At 37.5% G+C, this 18182-nt stretch overlaps 2 protein-coding genes across 3 annotated transcripts; both read right to left on the bottom strand.

Annotated features, from left to right (window-relative positions):
* Positions 1-36: 36 nt before the first annotated feature.
* On the bottom strand, positions 37-9029 carry LOC124641626 (phospholipase A1-like). 2 transcript variants are annotated; one of them, XM_047179781.1, is made up of 8 exons: positions 8941-9029; positions 3730-3898; positions 3341-3431; positions 2927-3087; positions 2466-2588; positions 1234-1476; positions 674-857; positions 37-350 (listed from the first exon to the last, which is right to left on the bottom strand). In XM_047179781.1, the coding sequence occupies exons 2-8, from the start codon at positions 3884-3886 to the stop codon at positions 200-202; spliced, it is 1110 nt and encodes a 369-aa protein (XP_047035737.1). In that variant the 5' UTR covers positions 3887-3898; positions 8941-9029; the 3' UTR covers positions 37-199. The 2 variants fall into 2 exon arrangements, with proteins under 2 accessions (XP_047035737.1, XP_047035736.1); XM_047179780.1 differs by lacking the exon at positions 8941-9029 and adding an exon at positions 5502-5521.
* Positions 9030-10585: 1556 nt separating this feature from the next.
* On the bottom strand, positions 10586-14424 carry LOC124641540 (pancreatic lipase-related protein 2-like). Its single transcript, XM_047179638.1, has 7 exons — positions 14268-14424; positions 13768-13858; positions 13486-13646; positions 13259-13381; positions 12866-13108; positions 12557-12740; positions 10586-10751 (listed from the first exon to the last, which is right to left on the bottom strand). Exons 1-7 carry the CDS (start codon positions 14422-14424, stop codon positions 10601-10603), a joined length of 1110 nt encoding a protein of 369 aa, XP_047035594.1. The 3' UTR covers positions 10586-10600.
* Positions 14425-18182: the final 3758 nt, after the last annotated feature.

Raw genomic sequence — 18182 nt, 5'->3', positions numbered from 1 at the left:
GCTATTACATTAGAAACAAAATGAAACAGACATAACATTATAAAATCCTTTTATTAATAACAACAATACTTTAAGAGATGACTGACTTAAATTAAGAGTTTCATCACAAACTGGCTAAGACTAGGCAGACTTGTTCATTCTTTGACATTTACAATTAAGCACCAGCCTTAAAAACGAGCTTCTTCCAACAGTAGTTAGTTTATCCCGTGAGCACGTATTTAATATTTCTGACAATACCCGCGTTGTTCACATACTTCAGACCTTCTGATCCTCGGCCGTATGGGATCTCGTCTGCCGTCTGTAGGTAGTACTTCCCCCTGGAGTCCGGGGGACAGAAGTATCCCATTACCCTGGAAAACAGTAAATAGCTCTAGTTTTATTACAGCTCATCTAGTTTTCTTGCAAAGAAGAATACTTTTGACAATCACATCCACAAGTTTTACCAGAGATTATCAGGGGTTATCAAGATCTCAATAACATGAGGCATATCCAGCGTCTAGACTACAACTAAGAATTATCTCGTCAATACCTAAATATGTATCTTGTCATGATTATGTACGTTCTACCATGTATATGAAAGTCCTAAGGAAGTTCCCGATGTTAACAGCTCCTTCAGTCCCCTCAATCGCTTCAATTTACGTTGAAAATCTATCAAGCTCTGGGGTCACATTACCTAGTATCATTGTAGTCGCACTGTCCTTTCCTGAAGTCCTCGTAATCAGTACACTTGGCAGCGAGGAAGGCATCGCGATTCAGCACCGACTCGGCGTACAGGAGCCACGCACGGCTGTGGCTGCACGTCTGGAACAGGCAGTTCGGCTGCTCCGAACCGCTGTTCGGGTAGAAGTCCACGTGACCTGGTGGTGAAATAAGCGTTTTTTAGCAATTAAAGCCAGATAGTCTGATATGAGCCACCATTTACTTCTTCGGATATGGCTAGAAAGTGTAACCTGTGAAATGACGGTAGATAGAAGAGTATGGAAGAAGAAGAGATGCTGCGCCGACCCACTGCCAGAAGGGCAGGTGGATGATGATTATGGTAAAGCATCAGTCCTGTCAGGAAAGGCCGGTTAGACGCGGGTCTTAATTAGGTGCCTACATGGCTTGAATATAGAAATTGTTGTTTTATATTTATAAGTAGTGTCTTAGTTCTCAACACCGAAAACCGTTTCGAAAAGTCTCTAAACTTTTCCTAGTGTAGCTAATAACCTTATTATACAATCCTGCACTCACCAATCTCTTCATCAAGTCCATAGACTCCTGCATCAGTATGAATGACATCCACAAACTCCGCGTCTTCCTTGCTCAGTCTCAAGGCCACCTCCAGGTCTGCGAAGCAGGGTCCCGCGGGGTCCAGGCCTGATATCCTGCCGATGAGGGTCCCCGTCAGGTTGCGGAACGTCTTGCCCGTGAACCCTGAGATGTGGCTGCCCAGGCTGTGTCCGATCAAGTGGATGTTGGAAGGGTCGACGCCCGCTGTGGGATAAAAAAAAAAATTGTTTTACAAATTGAGTTTAATCGAGTCATTTAGATATTGCCCTATCTACTAGCAAGAGTTTAGGGTACTGAAATGAGATTTGCTATTGTTGTTATTCAGGCGCTAAAAGGTTCGCCTTCTTCGCAAATGAAAACAACTTTTAACTACTCACACAATCAGTGAACAGATAGATAATTATTTTTATCAAGAATTACAAAAACTAACTAGATCTTGAACAAATGAACTTTTCTCTAGGACAGTAATAGACGCATCCATTCATTTAAGTAGACATAATCAGATAAATGAGTACAAAACTGCTACTTCAAGTAAACAAATGCATCAGACAATGGTGTATGTAACACAATAGCTGTTTATCCCACGTGCATCTGCGTGATGATAGCAATCATTTCGTTCCGATGTCTGTCACAATAAATAAATAACTGCAATGTCTTCCGCATTATAGGCAATGTCTTAGATGCACCTGTTCCTTTGTTACTGAATACTTTAGATTCTGTAACTGGTACTTTGTTGTTCTGTACTTTAGATGATGCGTCATTCATGAGATTATCTGTCTATCTCACGAAGGAAGGAAAGACAGCGGATATGCCATAAGGAAGGTATGTCAGGCCTTCTTGCAGATAAGGTGCGGTGGACGTAGAGCTAACTTTATACATGGCTAAAGACGTAGGTACAGTCGCGACATATAATTTTGCATTCTAAAGTTAGGTCATTTGACTCTTCGCATGAGAACACATTCTGTTTTATAGAATTCGTAAGAATTCTATGATTATGTTGAATAATCATTCTTTTTCCTATTTAATCATTAGTGGCCTGAACAAATGACGCTTCTCGACGAGACCTGTATGAGAATTAAGCATTCGCATACTTCGCAATTGTAAAGTTATTTGATACGAACTGCATTTGTTCTGTGAAGCCCCATCCTTCATACTACTAGATATATTGAATAGTAAGAGGTTCTTAAACTCACCGTTGACGAGTGCCGCTAACATTGCTCCGAGCTTCTCTCCGATGAAGCGCGTCATGGTGGTGGAGCGCAGGTACAGCCAGCGGATCAGCGAGCTCGCATCCAGCGCCAGGATGTTACAGTCTCCTAGAGATTACGATAATTGGTTAAATGAGTTCTTTTTAGCAGGCGAGCAGACCATGTGCTCCCTAGAAATTTTATTTGCCAGGAGTTTCAAAGTTATTTCTCAAAGGTGGGTCAAGTAACTACATCTATGGATACTTTTTTTCGATGAATGGAGGACCGAATCATTACATAGCTTGGACGTGATCAGGAGACTCCAACATGATTGGGAAAAAGGCTCGGAGGATGATGATGATCAGGAGACTCCAAAATGTCTAACAATTTTCATGGGTCTAGAAAGGACATGGATTATATAAAGTAATTTCTTCCACCCTCAGAATGAGGCGTTTTAATGTTTTTACCTTGAGCAAGGAAAGCATTGCTGATGTTCTTGTAGCTGTCCTTGGTGGGGTCATCGGTGAAGCCGTGCAGGAAGATCCTGAAGGGGTTGTTGGGGTTGAACCCCCGGGACAGCGGGATCAGTCGCGCTGCGTCGCTGAGGTTATATGTCACGGATATCGACCTGAAAGACAAGAGTTATGGAAAAATAACTTACAGTTTGCGCCAATTAACTTTCCGTGTGTGATAGACATACCTTCGTTGAAAGCAAAGTCTAAGATCGACAAGATTAGATGTAGATTTACAAGATACATATAACAAATGTTCAAGAAGCCAAATGGCTAACTTTACAAATGCAAGGGTCATTATTATCAACCTATGTTGTTAGGGTCCCTCGCTATGTTTTTCTAGACATTAAAAGCTACGAATTTCCTCACCTGCTTATAAAGACGAGTGCCAGCTTGCTCATGTCGGGCTCCTGCGAGTACGAGTCGTAGTCCACTCCTGTTAACTTCTTCACGTTGCCACCTGACAATATTATTACAAGGTTCAAATGTCTGTCTACATGTGAAAATTAGGCTGGATAGCATCTGGACCATTTGCTTTGAATTGAAAAAGAATAGGACTATAGTTACTTGTACCTGCTCATATGCAAATAATTAATGTTTCTTTCTTTCTTGTATAGTTAATTTCATACTAGTAGTGTTTTGTTTCAATTCTATTTTCGTTACAGCTTTAATTTTTTTTATTGACAAGTCCACCTGATTGGATTCTTTGATATCGAGATCTATTTCACCTTAATAAGGTAATCCTTTGAGTTCCTTACATTGACTATTTCCAACAAAAGCGATGCCTTTCCCCACGGGGTCCATGACAGCCTGCACCTCATTGGTGGCTCCCTTCTGGATGTTCTTTAAGATGCCGAGCTGCGCTGACGCCGCTGACAGCCACAGTGCCGTCAGGAACGTTGTTAGACGAGACATGTTCGATGGCACCTGGAACAGAAGATAATATGGATCCTAGTCTGCCTTTGAGAGGAATTCTTAGCCTTATTACGGTGGAAGGCCGTGCCGCCATCTTGCTTGCTAACCCCATGCAAGTCATCTCCCAAGCCTTTTCCCCCCAACTTTGTTGGGGTTGGCTTCCACTGTAACCGCATGCAGCTGAGTACCAGTGTTTTACAAGACTACCGTGAGTACCAGTGTTTTCTGACCTCCTCAACCCAGTTACCCGCGCAACCCAATACCCCTTGGTTAGACTGGTGTCAGACTTACTGGCTCATATCACGAAAGTGCGCGCGCGAATGCGGCATCCTAATGAATTCTACTTAAAAATTCAATAGATTCGACGTTGTTTTTACTTAATTAAAACGACTTTTGAAGTGGAATAGGTCAATATTATTTTCTAGCTTGATTGTATTGTCTTTTTATAAAACAAGATAACTAAAAATAGTCTGTAACATTTAGGTAAACTTGTTTTATTTGAGTGCATTTTTTTATTAGGATTATAAAAATTATTTGTGGAAATCCTGACAGAGTTACAATCTCAAAGGTTGTTTGATCGTGTCAAGCTCGTATTTGTGGGTCCTGGATATTAGCGAACATTTTTGACAGTCATTACGATAGTTAATTCCTACTTTATCTATGTTTTGAATTTATATTTTTTTAATCGATGTGTACTCTTTTATTTATAAGAAAAACACATAATTATCACTCACAAAATCACTTATCTCGTCGAAAAATACATCATAACCGTTAGTAGTTGTTTCCACCACACTCATTTTAATTTAATTCCTTAAAACAATAAAATTTTCTTCCTCTCACAACGAAATACAAAAACAAATGTTGATTATCAATTTCAAATTAACCCAAAATTGTTGCAAAACAATTAAAACTCCAGTTAATTGTGAAAACGTAAACATTAAGGTGAATTTATCGCTAATTTTAAACATAATTGTTAACCATGAGTTATGTAACGTTTGGTAAAGTTAACAAGCTCTTAATGTTATCCGATGTGACATATTAACAGACACTATTATTTCATTTAGGTACGTTTTATAACTGTTCTTAAGGCTCGGCAACAAAACCTTTTTTTGTATTAGATTTGGTTTAAAAGATTTACTTCCCCTTACTTCCTCTTTTATTGTTGTTTTCCTAGATCATTTATCTACGCAAACAAATTTAAAAAATAATCCTAGAACAGTTTACACGGGTAATTAAAATACAAAACAAACATTGTCGTTATCATATATAAATCTCATCTCATTCATATAAATCTACACAGTTAATTAATTATAATAAAAAACAACTGCGGAAGTTTTTAAGTTCAGTTAAGTACTTTCTTAAAAGCGGAACTATCATATAAACTACGCAGGTAGATATTATAATAGCGTAACGTAGACATTGAAATATTTGTTGATAAGTATAAGAGTAGACCAGAGTAAACGCACTTCGGAAGATAGTTTGTATGGGCTCATAAATCAGTATGGAGATGGATGGAAGTACACACGTAATAACGATCAGGCATTTGTCTGGTATCATACTGACTGAAAACTTTGATTGGGAGCAAGGTTTAAAAAAAAGAAAAAAATTAACCTACCACCGGGTTGACTGTCGGACGACTCACATACGGGTATTTCATGGATCTGGGCGGCCAAAAGTCAAAATAACAAAATTCTAGGAACGCAAATTTCATTGATCACCTGAGGCAGGGGACATTCCAGGAAACAATAGACTGCCACCCCCACCCTTTTTCCGTTGCGCGTTTTCCGGAAAAATCAGTCGAAAGTTGATCATTGATTCTTGTGCATGTGTCCGTTGTCGGCTATTTACAAAATCGTTAACTTTGTGTGTTAAACTGAAGTTTTTCTGTGTTTACCTAGTGAAAAGTAGCAATGGATTCGGAAAGAACAGGTATGTGATGATCTACTTGTAATAAATTTATTAAAATTTGTGTTATTTTAAAGTACTTTTAGAGGTCGAGAAATCACGTCTGAAATTATGATACTTTTTTAAAGAAATTTATGTTTACGAGGCTATTTGTTTTAGTATCGTGGTAGATCCGGCAAGTTTTGTAATTTATATGTAAACTATAGACCCTCAAGTAACGAATACTAAAAAAATTTGCCCCGGAATACCGCGGATGCGCAAAACCCTAGAACATTGAATTTCACAGTCAACAAAAGCAAAATTTTTGAAAAAAATTCTTAATGTCTAAAAGTAATATTTACTTGTTCCAGATATAAGTGTGTACTTCCGGAGTGAGAATAGTGACTCGTAAACCTCTCTTTAATATTATGAAAAATGAAAATTTACTCAATTTTGAAGAAAAACTAGGTTTTTTGAGAGACCACCTTCTTAATAATGAAGATCAGTTAAAAACACTGAAAATCAATTTTGTTCATTTTAAATCGGAAATAACAACAAAGGTGGATTAAATCATACATATAACTACTACATATAACTATATACATAAAACTCTACCCATGGCACCCAATGACACCCACACTGCACAAAGTACTTGTACACGGGTCAGATATAATAAAATGCATTGTTACCTACAGGACAACAGTCTGAGGAAGCAGCAGAGGCACGGAACAAACATTTTAGGACGTACAGACAGGATTACTGAAGGAAATTCTCTAGAGTTCTGTAATAGACATATTTTAAATAGGCTTCTTTTAAGCTCAGATCCATTTCTTAGTGCCTCAAGGATAATAAAGAAAAGAAGATGTATTCGTTTCTGCCTGAAACATTAATCATGCTTCTGTCTGGTATACACCAAACCCAACAGAATCAGAAAGTTAGAATGAGGAGTTGAATTAATTTGAAAAAATTGTATTGTTATTGGTAAATTAATTAAGTAATGTATGAATATGTAAATAGTAATGGTTGTATATATAAGCGTATGTAAGCTTATGTCAATATATAGTCTAATGTAGATAAGTGTACGTAAGAGTTTGTAAAAATATATAGTTTTTTCAGTTTTTTTTTTATTTGTGTTTTATTGCTTTTTTTTATGAAATTATAAAAGTTATTCCCCGTATATATTACACATATATTATTTCCATCATTTAAAACAAGAAAAGCCACACAAATATTTTTGGCCGCCTAGATTGATGAAATACCCGTATGTGCGACTGTTCCAGCCATCATCATGATGATCTGACTCTTCACCACAAACTGATTCATTTATTATGTCATCTAGATTTTTATATTCTAGACATAATCGATGTTGCTCATGTAAACCACATCAAAGCCTGTTTAGAATACTTATGAGAGATCTCTGAAATTGCATAGGCAGTCGGTTCCCGAATTTTATTTTTGCTAATAGGTCATGTACCTTTATTTGCACGTCATGTGCGTCATCTATTGATGATTAAGCTTAGGCACACAGTAAAACTATAGTTTAATTATATTATGTTACACCGAAATCATGAAATGAGAAGTGGAGATAGCTAAATACAAAAGAGGAGATATTTTTTGTTTACTTGTTAGTACCCCCAAAAGATTCCGAAACTATTGAACCTATTTGGAAAATTATCTCACTAGGTATTGGAACGCTCTTTTTGAGTAATATTTATCTAGGCTGTATTCCCACGGGACTAGGCTGAAACCTCGGGAAATCGGTTAGTAATTTAAACATTTTCAAACGGGAACAATATTTATGTTTTTAACATTTGCGCGTTCCAACTCTTCAGCTTTTATTATAAGAATAGAATTCGTGGAAGCGACCAGAAGATTACGTACGTATTGATAAAGTGTAAAAATGATAACTGATACTTATTTGTTTTTACGTATTTTTATTTAATTAATACGACCTTCGCGTTAGATAATTCTGAAGTTCATGATTGTTTTCTTAATTCACTAGCTATTATCGAAACGAAATAAAATAATGACGTATTATTATGATAACAAGATACACAAGAGTAAAGTGTTTTATATTTATTGTAAATATGCATTGTAAATATCAGAGTAAATATTTTTTTATACATAATTGCATTTTTTGTGCATTATGACAAATTACGTCGCCAATTGACCCGGTGTACTTAAATAACCTAAGTACTAAGTTTTTTTTTATTTTAAAATAAGTTTAGGTAAGTATATCATGGAGGACTAAAAGAAAATTATTAAAATCGTTTTTTTTTAAATTGAGTATAATGCAAACAACTTTACTTTATTTGTTATAGAAATCTTACGACGTGCAAAAATGTTTTTTTCTCGAAAAGCAGCCTGCGTGACCATACGGAGTAATCGTGATAATATCAAATAGTATAAATATAATAAATACTATTATAAAAAGCATATCTAGACGACTTTATACGTTATCAAGGTAGTAAATAGCTGTGCGTGCGATTTTCTCTACGTGTTTATTTACGATTCTTACCAAAATATGCCAATTATCTTTTTTTTTTTCTCTTTATTTTAATTAGGGACTTTTATACAATGTACATGCCAGTCCCATCGGACCTTATTAACTTACTAACTACTTTTAAGCTAATAAATAAAGCCAATTATCTTTATAAACTAAAAATAATACAAAATTTTGACTATTTTTGGGAGTCTATAAGAGCTTGAATTCTGGTTCAATTATAACGACTTACTTTAATTATATTATCCGTTAATGGTCTCCTAGTAGTAAAAAAAATAAAAAAATCTTCGTTCTATTTCGGCTGACACGCACGAGTTATATTTATTTTTCTAATTTGATATGAAGATAATTTCGGGATTTGTTGCGATCTTTATTTATTTTTCCCCTTTTTATATTTTTATGAAGTTATATCCGGGATTTGTTGACATAAAGAATAAAGCCTGTTAGCAACAATATTGCAAAAAATTACGGCAGTAAATATCAGATGCAAAAATTTTATCAACTTCTAAAAATTAGTATCTAAAAATGTCCCGGACTTTACATGAGCATATCCATTTTGTAAAGAATTGCTTATCAAAAAAAAAAGGAAATAACTTACCTTATTAATTGTTTTTGTTCTTAATTATTTATAATTTTAAATAAATTAAAAAAAACGTCTTGTACTTACGATACGGAATAAGGTGTCGATATGGTCACCGGCGAGATCTGACCTCGACCGTGGCGCTCCTCACACTGCTGAGGACAGACCCGCCCTCGTTTATATGTCAAACGATAGGTAAACCATGCCACAACTTATGTACCTACGTAAATATTGTTCGGTTAATTTTCATTAACTATACTAGGAATACGCGTGAATCTGCTTTGCTTTCGCCTCTAAGTTGTAAAAGTAATTACCTACAAAATATGATTAACTAAGTAGACATTATTTTGTGAGGCCAAGACAACGATTATTGTAATTAGGTAACTATTCTAAAAAAATAAATGTAGCCAAAAGCGCGGACCCCCAAGTCTATGGTAGGTACAGTTTAACAAAAATAGGTATGATTAAAAAGGCCGGGCAGATGATGAATATATTATGAATACGTCTTTTTATTGTAATCCAAAGTTAAAATACGTATATAGTACCTACGCGTAAAATGTTTTAAAATGGCTGCACATTTTTCTTATTTTTGTCGTCTTTCAAGACTGTGGGACAGGGCGTGATGGGCCAATATTTGAAGTACTGACCCATGTTCCTTGCTTTTCTAGAAAATCCCCCCTCGGTCTTAGGGTCGAGGTATTTTCTTAACTCTTTGACTGATCCGACTTCAGCAATTAAAATGATGACGAACCTTCGGACATGAAAATGCACTTGACATAGCTTAAAACATATTTATGTTTTTTCAGCAGTACATTATAGTAAAGTAGGTACTTACATAATATATTATTACTTTAAAGGCAAATTATTAATATTTAATATTTTAATTATTCATTTATACTGCATTTTCCTCGTTTGCACTTGCTTTTATTGGGAAAGGTGCAATTTATTTCTCTGTTGTTGGCTTTGCATATTAATTAATTTATTTTTCTTTTTTTTTCAAATAGTTGTATGTACAATTGTTTTTTGTCAAAAATTAGGTACCTAGGTACATTGTTTGCATGATAAATTGTAAAAAAATATAGGTATATAAAATGGAGCAAAGCAATAATACCTATCCTATTAGAATGGTGTTCAATGATTATAATAATTACAAATAACTGTTCACGTGTAAGGTAGTTAGGTAATTACCATGAAGTATGCGAGTGAAGCCGCAGGCACAGCCTAGCGAGGTAGCATTGAACTTGACAAACCGGTTTAATTGAATCGTTCTGATTGCGCTGTTTACCTTTAACTGAGAGGTTAAATATAGTCTTGTTTTCTTATTTTTATAGGAAATTTTGATGGCCCTCGTATAAATTCATAGAACTGTTGAATTACATTGCCGAAAAGTGGTAAGATTGATAAACTTCTTCTGGGTGTAAAGAAAACAGGATTAAGTAATGTGAATGTGATTTTTTGGCAATTTTTGGTGATACAACCAAGGATTTACTGGTTGGTTTCAAAGATTGCTATTTCTGGGATAGCAGGGAGGGATAGCCACATGTCAACGCTAGTCGCCTTCAGAAATATGGGAAGAGTAGCCAGCTGACTTTTAGTTCATAAATAAAACAAGACGTTTATTTAATAACATTTATAAAAAAAAGTATATAAGAAATGACTTAAATTAAGAGTAGGACGTAAAAATATTATATTAGAAATTATTAAATGCACGTAGGAGAGTAAGACATGTTTTAATGAGCTAAGGCTGTTATCCTTTTAATTTATTAACGATCTTTCTGAGAAGACCCTCGTTTTTGACGTACTTCAGACCTTCTGACCTGCGGCCGTAAGGCACCTCGTCTGACGTCTGCAGGAAGTACTTCCCTCGGGACTCAGGGGAAGTGAAATACCCCATTATTCTGGAAAATTGACAAATAATAGCTTTAATTTTAGCATTTCGAGTGTCAGTATTTTGACATTGGAAGGTAGTTACATGGTGCAGCCACGGTTGGCCATCACAGTCACTATTCGTTCATCATCATTTCCTTATTCTTTATTGCACACTAAACAGTAAATACATACGGGATACAGACAGTTATGTACAACGGCGAGCTTAACCCAGAATTGGGTTTTCTTACAGCCAACCTTAAAGCGATAGAGATATTCGATAGAGGTAGGGTCAATTATATGTGCACAACAAATATGAAATACTAAACAAATATTAAATAACAATAAACTAAACATATGTATGTAGTAGAGCTACACAGTATATAAACATAATACATATAGATTATAACACTGGTCAACAGCATTTTTGGTGCAAAGGTGAAATATATAATTTCTTATAGATTATTTGATACGTAATCGAAGTCCAGAACATAAAGTTGCACTAGCACGTAGGGATTTAGAGATATACCCCTCCTAAAGTACCAAAAACGCGTTTTTTAACGATATTTGACGATTTTTTTGAAGGACAGCAAAATTGTTTTTTAGTTTCTATCTATAGCATTATATAGTACTACTCTTCCCGATTGAAATTCATATTTTTTTCGAACGCTAAGAGTTTAAATTTTCATGAAATTTGTATACAGCTACGATAGTTCGATCTTCCCTATATTTTATTTGGCCTGTTAGTATGAAAAAACTCCACTTTAGATATAAAATGGTATATATTGAGAAAGAAAACTTGCAAAAATATAAATTAAAATGGGGTTAATGCGGGGAAAGTAGTACTATATAATGCTTTAGTTAGAAATTACTAGAAAATTCTGCTGTCCCCAAAAAATTACATCAAATTTCATAAAAAAAACGCGTTTTTGGTACTTTAGGAGGGGTATATCTCTAAATCCCTACGTGCTAGTGCAACTTTATGTTCTGGACTTCGATTGCGTATCAAATATTCTACAAGAAATTGTATATTTCACCTTTGCACCAAAAAATGAAAAATAATTTGTTGGCCAGTGTAATATATATGTAATATAATATATATATATATATATATATAAGAATAGAAATATCATCTTGATAAATAGTATTCCTTTACTCGTCTCTTAAATGCATCCAACGATTGGCTTTCGCGTATCGAGTGTGGAAGGGAATTCCACAGTCTCACAGCACGAACAGTGAACGATCCCCCTTAGATCTCCACAGATATCTGTTGGAGGCGACCTGCATCCACTATTCGTTAAATGTACCTAATTGTATTACTGCAGGAAGATCCCAATAACCGTCAAAATATTCCGCCACATATCTGCACGACCAAAAAAATCCTCAAATCAATCGGTTTTTTCTTTATTTCAGATTTGTTCTGCGCTTACTTTTTGAGTCCTCAATCTAACAAAAAATTTAAGCTCCGAAGTAGCAAAAACAAGTTAAAACCAACAATTAAAAAAAAAAAACACTTGGTGGTTTTTTATAGGCTGTTTAGGAGGTACTTTTTTGTCCCAAAATTAAAAAACGTCGCGCTCGCTACACTCGCGGCTTTTTTACTATGCAGTTGTTGTTTGTTTTTTACTCATTTCTTTAGGTATTTTTGTGTCCCAAAATTTTCGCTCGCGCTTTATAAGTTTGCCATGATTTGACTCCGGTTTTTTTTATGTTAAACCTAACAAAAAGCTCCATCAATGATTCCGACACGTTTTTGAATTTCAATTTTCGATTTTTTGGCGGCGTAGCATAGGGTGGCACCCGATGCTGCGCAGCAAATGCGTGTGAATCACATTACCTGGTATCATTGTAGTCGCATTGTCCCTTCCTGAAGTCCTCATAGCTTGCACACTTGGCCGCGAGGAAGGCGTCGCGATTCAGTACCGACTCGGCGTACAGGAGCCACACGCGGTTGTGGCTGCAAGTCTGTAACAGGCAGTTCGGCTGCTCCGAACCGCTGTTCGGGTAGAAGTCCACGTGACCTGGTGGAAGGGGTATTATCTGTCAAAACTTTTCTAAGATACAACTTGTTGAAGATACAACTTTACTGTAACATTGTCTAGCCATAGATACCTAGCCCCACTTAAAATCACTGACTACAACTTACCAATTTGTCCATCCAGCCCATACACCCCATCATCAGTATGTATGACATCGACAAACTTAGCATCGTCCTTGTTCAGCCTGCAAGAAGCCTCTACGTCTGCGAAGCAGGGTCCCGCGGGGTCCAGGCCTGATATCCTACCGATGAGACCCCCTGTTAGGTTGCGGAACGTCTTGCCCGTGAACCCTGAGATGTGACTGCCCAGGCTGTGCCCGATCAAGTGGATGTTGGATGGGTCGAGACCGGCTGTGAAGAAAAAACGTAGTCAACATAGCACAGATTTGAAAATGCTACGATATTGAAGAGTTTGTAAAATATGAACAAACTATAGCAAGAAGAATAGTATTCCTGAAATTAGCCCTGCTATCCGATTTAGTCTATAGAACTTGAACTCACCATTGACGAGCGCTGCCAACATTGCGCCGAGCTTCTCTCCTATGAAGCGCGTCATGGTGGTGGAGCGCAGGTACAGCCAGCGGATCAGCGAGCTCGCGTCCAGCGCCAGGATGTTGCAGTCTCCTGGACAATAGCAGTTATCATGTCACAAAGTTGGAACAAAAGTTATCCGTAACCTTCGAGCATTACTTTTAGGAAGTGTTAGAAAAAGCTCCAGCCCTAATTACCTTGATCAAGGAAAGCCTTGCTGATTTCCTTGTAGCTGTTTTCAGTAGGATCTTGGGTGAAGCCGTGCAGGAAGATCCTGAATGGATTCTTGGGGTTGTACCCTGGAGTCAAGGGGATGAGTCGCACTGCGTCACTCAGGTTATACGTCACGGACATCGACCTGAAAGTAGTAGGTAGTAGCTATGTAGTAACCCATGTTTTGATTTGTTTTGTTTAATGTCTAAAGTGACCTGTCTTAGTAAGTCAAGCGAATTTAAACAACTTTAATACATTTTCTATACCTGGTCGTAAAGACGAGTGTCAGCTTGCTCATGTCGGGCTCTTTATCGAAAGAGTCGTAGCTTACTCCCACCAGCTTCTTAATCTTGGCACCTGAATATACATGTCAAAATGTTTAGTGTTTAGAGTACCGTTACGTTCCGTACGTCATTATGTTTGGGGTCCTTATGTACATATATAGTATTGGCAGCGAAGTGCACGATGGTCATGTAAAATAATTTGGAATTTCAATAGCCAATGCGGAATGAGATCCTCTTTACCTCCTGTCGGGGCTGTAGGATTATTTGCGTGAGTTACCGTGGCGTTGGTACGCTAAGGGCTTCAGAAGGAACATGGTGGGTTCTAGTCAGTAAAAGTCTTACACTCTCTCACGCTGCACCCACAGTGGAAGGGGTCATTTGATGATTTTATCCCAAAAAATAGATGCGCTTCACTTTCTACCAACTGTGTGCCCTGCCGTATCAACTAATATTTTAACATTCTTTCTACAATTAATACTTACATTGACTGAATCCTATGTTAGCTAAGCCTTTGGCCACGGGGGTCATCACAGACTGCGCCTCACTGGTCAGTTCTCTTTGGATCTTGTTAAAGATATCCAGTTGCGCGCACGCAGTAGACAGCCAAAGTGCACTAAGTAACCACACTACATGAGACATGTTGGATAGTTCCTGCAGATGGAATTATAAAATTAAAATACAATTTATTAAAAATTGGCTTCAATACAGCACTTTTCGAACGTCAGAAATTTACAAAAGACAGCCCCGAAAACGCCCACCCTTCACCACTTCTTATGGTTTTAGCTGGGAAGAAGTGGCGCAAAAAACTCTTCACTTATCGTCCCACTGCTGGGCACAGGCCTCCTCTCACACGGAGAAGTATTGAGCATTTATAAATAGCAACTAGTTAAATAAATTAAAATTCAGGAGTTATCTGACATCTTGGCATTTGAAGTACTTATAAAAACTTAAAAAAAAACTCACTCAATGAACTTCAAAGCTCGATAATATTCACTCGCGAGATCAGACTTCGACTGTGGCGCTCCTGTCACTGGCGGGATGAGAACAGCCCTCGTTTAAATATAGCTAAAGTAAAGGGAAACCAGACACATATTATCTATATTGCTGACTAAAACTTAAAGCTGGGACGTCCCGTTCCCGTCATTTATTGCAAACCGGACCAGATAGGATCACCTTGGTATTTTCCCGTACACGGCGGAGATAATTAATACATTTTACCTCATTTTACTGTTACTTTCAACTGAATTTAGTACCTGTAACACTTTGAACTTGAAGTGCTCGTGGTTCAGTCAAACAGTGGTGGGCATTCGACTATCTTGTCGTGACAAACTACTTCCGTGTTTAGGAAGGCTCGATTTATTCGTCGGTCCCGGCTGTCATTTGAACATCTTTGGCAGTCCTTGCTGGTAGTCAGAAGCCAGTTAGTCTGACAACCTGTCTTACTAAGGGGTATTGGATTGCCCGAGTAACTGGTTGAGGAGGTCAGAGAGACAATCGGTTAAAACACTGGTAACCAGCAGCATTCGTATGGACTGAAAGCCGACCCCAAAATATTTAGTTGGGAAAAGGCTAGGCAGATTGTAACGCCTTTAATTTTTTGCAGAATATTTAGGGGACTTACGGACCTAAAATGTTAAATTATGTTGGTATTAGTTTTACTAAGAATCAAGTTCAAGGCAAAACCTGGATATTAAAATTCAAATCACGCCCTTGTAATGTCTTATTTCATGGAATTTCTCACCGTGACGTATTTTCGTTATTATTATGACTCTATAGAGTAAGAGCATAGTTGTCTCATTACTTCATTGTCGGTGTGACAAAAAAAAGATTTTCTGTAAGTTATAATAAGAGACGGAAATATTGTGAGCTGTCCTGGTTTACTTAGTATTAACTTTGCTATAGGGAAAGAACCTAATACCTACCTACTTTTCACCTTGGTCTCTTTCATCGACCGTATGTACCTACTCCCTTGTATACTCCCTTATGTATTCTCTTATGTACTCCCTTATGTAGGTAATCCCTTATCTATTGCCTTATGTATTCCCTTATGTACTCCCTTTTGTACTCCTTTATGTATTCCCTTATGTACTCCGTTATGTAGGTAATCCCTTATGTATTCCCTTATATACTCTCTTATGTATTCCCTTATGTACACCCTTATGTATTCCCTTATGGTCTCCCTTATGTACTGAATTATGTACTCCCTTATGTACACCCTTATGTACTCCCTTATGCACTTCCTTATGTACTAAGCTATCATCATCAACCTTTTTATCGTGAACTGCGGCCTCCTTTTACATAGAGCAGGATTGAGCGTTAATCACTACATGCGCTCAGTGTCGGTTGGTGACAACGGCAGCCGTTCTCATATAAGGAGATCAGCCAGCTGCGCAGGACATATTATAGTGCACGAGCATTTGGGCAGACACAGGTGCACTCACTATTCCCTCACTCTCTTATAGCCCATGTTATATGTACCATATTTACATACACTGCGCAATACAGGTATATAGGTAAAGGTATTTTTTGCTATTTTTATAGAAATGTAATCATCAAGATGATTAACCCAACGATTGACATGCACAACGAGTGTCCAAGTGACTCCCATAAATTATTGTCTAACGCTTCAACGGCGCCGATGACGAACTCACGTGAACGTGGGAATTTTAAAGTAGTATGCAACATTAATTATGGATAATTACTAATAACGTTGTATGCACGGTGATTAAAAATAATCTTCTAGACCACAGGTATTCAGGTTTGAAACCTGTCTATGTTATAATTTGCCGGTCTCTGATCTCATTTTTTGCGCAAGACTGAAATGCGCTGGTAAAACTTTTATTTATTTAGGTAGTAAGTTTTAAGCTATTGCATAGCTTCTATCGCAGGCCTTGAGCGCGGGGACCAAATCCAGAAATTCCGTAACGAAAAAACCTCACGCTCCCCACTCCGACGGGCGCGGAGGTGTGGCTTGAAGGCCGTGCATCGTCTAACGTCGTGTCAGTTTTTTTCTTAGAAAATCGTGAATTCATTCAAAGTTTTTTGTCGGTCTGATACCGAAGAAATGCCTAATCATTGTTAAGTGTGGACGATTTAAAGTTTGTAGTGTGTGCGCCCTCTATGGTATATGGTACCAATTTGCTTTCCTTGTTTGTCATGGGATTTCAATAGTGGGCTTTTTAGTGCATAATACCTACACATATTTCAATGAATTGCAATAGGAATCAATCAGTGGTAATTAATGAATTTCGTATTAGTGTTAATTGTTCGTCATATGCGTATTGATAAGCTAATTGTAGATAATTTTGCATATTTCATAATTAATGAGAAAGTGATTAAGTAGCTAAATAGGAGCTGAATTTGATTACTTGGTGCGGAATGTCATTTCAGATTTTTTTTTCTGCAATTCTGTGAAAATATATGAAAATACTGCCTCGTTGGTCTAGTTGTCGATAGCAGGACAGCTATACACGAGGTCTCGGGTTCGATGCCCGGGACAGCAGATATTCCAGATTGTTTGTGACGTAGGTAAATAAAACGTTCATTCCATTCCAATTTTTTAAGACATACATATAGGTGATATACAACATGTAACGTAATTAACGCACACCCTCAAACACCCCAATTAGAATATTATGTTATAACTAGCTGTTGCCCGCAACTTCGTCTGCGTGGGCAATATAGAATCGTCAAAATACTACTTATCCCGTAGGTGCATTCTTTCACGTGACAGTATAATTAGGATTAGCACTTGGCAGTCGCATAGATTCATTGATCAAGGTTGTGTTGTGGATGTGACCATTTATCTAAACAAAAGAAGTAAAGTTTGTGACGTTGTTCAGCCAATTTGGAAAATTATTACGTATGGTGCGTAAGTAATTTTCACAGGAAACAGCTATAATCTATGTCTACATGCTTTGAGTCTGACAAAGCTGTCATTTGTACATTTTCTGCAGCTACTGCGACTAACCAGAAGCCAGAAAGTCTGTCAGTCTTACCATGGATATCGTCTTGTGTAGTTGACTGGATTGTAGATAGGTAGGCGCTCCAAGCAAAATATTGGTACTCAAACAGATTCGGTGACTGGAAGCCAACACCAACATAGTTGGGGAATAGCTGGATGGATGGATGGATGTATATGGATGGATGATAAAGTGGGTAGGATAGTTTCACTTACTCACTATGGTAAGGCTGACCCCACATTAGGCGTGCGCGATCCTCGGGCGTGTGAGTAGCGCGGGCGTCGCGAGCGCGCTGCGTGAACGGCGCGTTTTGCTGCCCTGCGGCATGTGTGAAGAGTGCAAGCGACGCGCTCGCGGCGAGCACGCGGCGCTCGAGTTGCGTTCTTACCCCTTCGCCCGCTATCCCCGCCGCCCGCTAAACGTCTTAGCAGTTAA

The sequence above is a fragment of the Helicoverpa zea genome, chromosome 22 (genome assembly GCF_022581195.2).
Source record: "Helicoverpa zea isolate HzStark_Cry1AcR chromosome 22, ilHelZeax1.1, whole genome shotgun sequence".
Lineage (NCBI taxonomy): Eukaryota > Metazoa > Arthropoda > Insecta > Lepidoptera > Noctuidae > Helicoverpa > Helicoverpa zea.
This window is presented reverse-complemented; position numbering and strand designations above follow the sequence as displayed.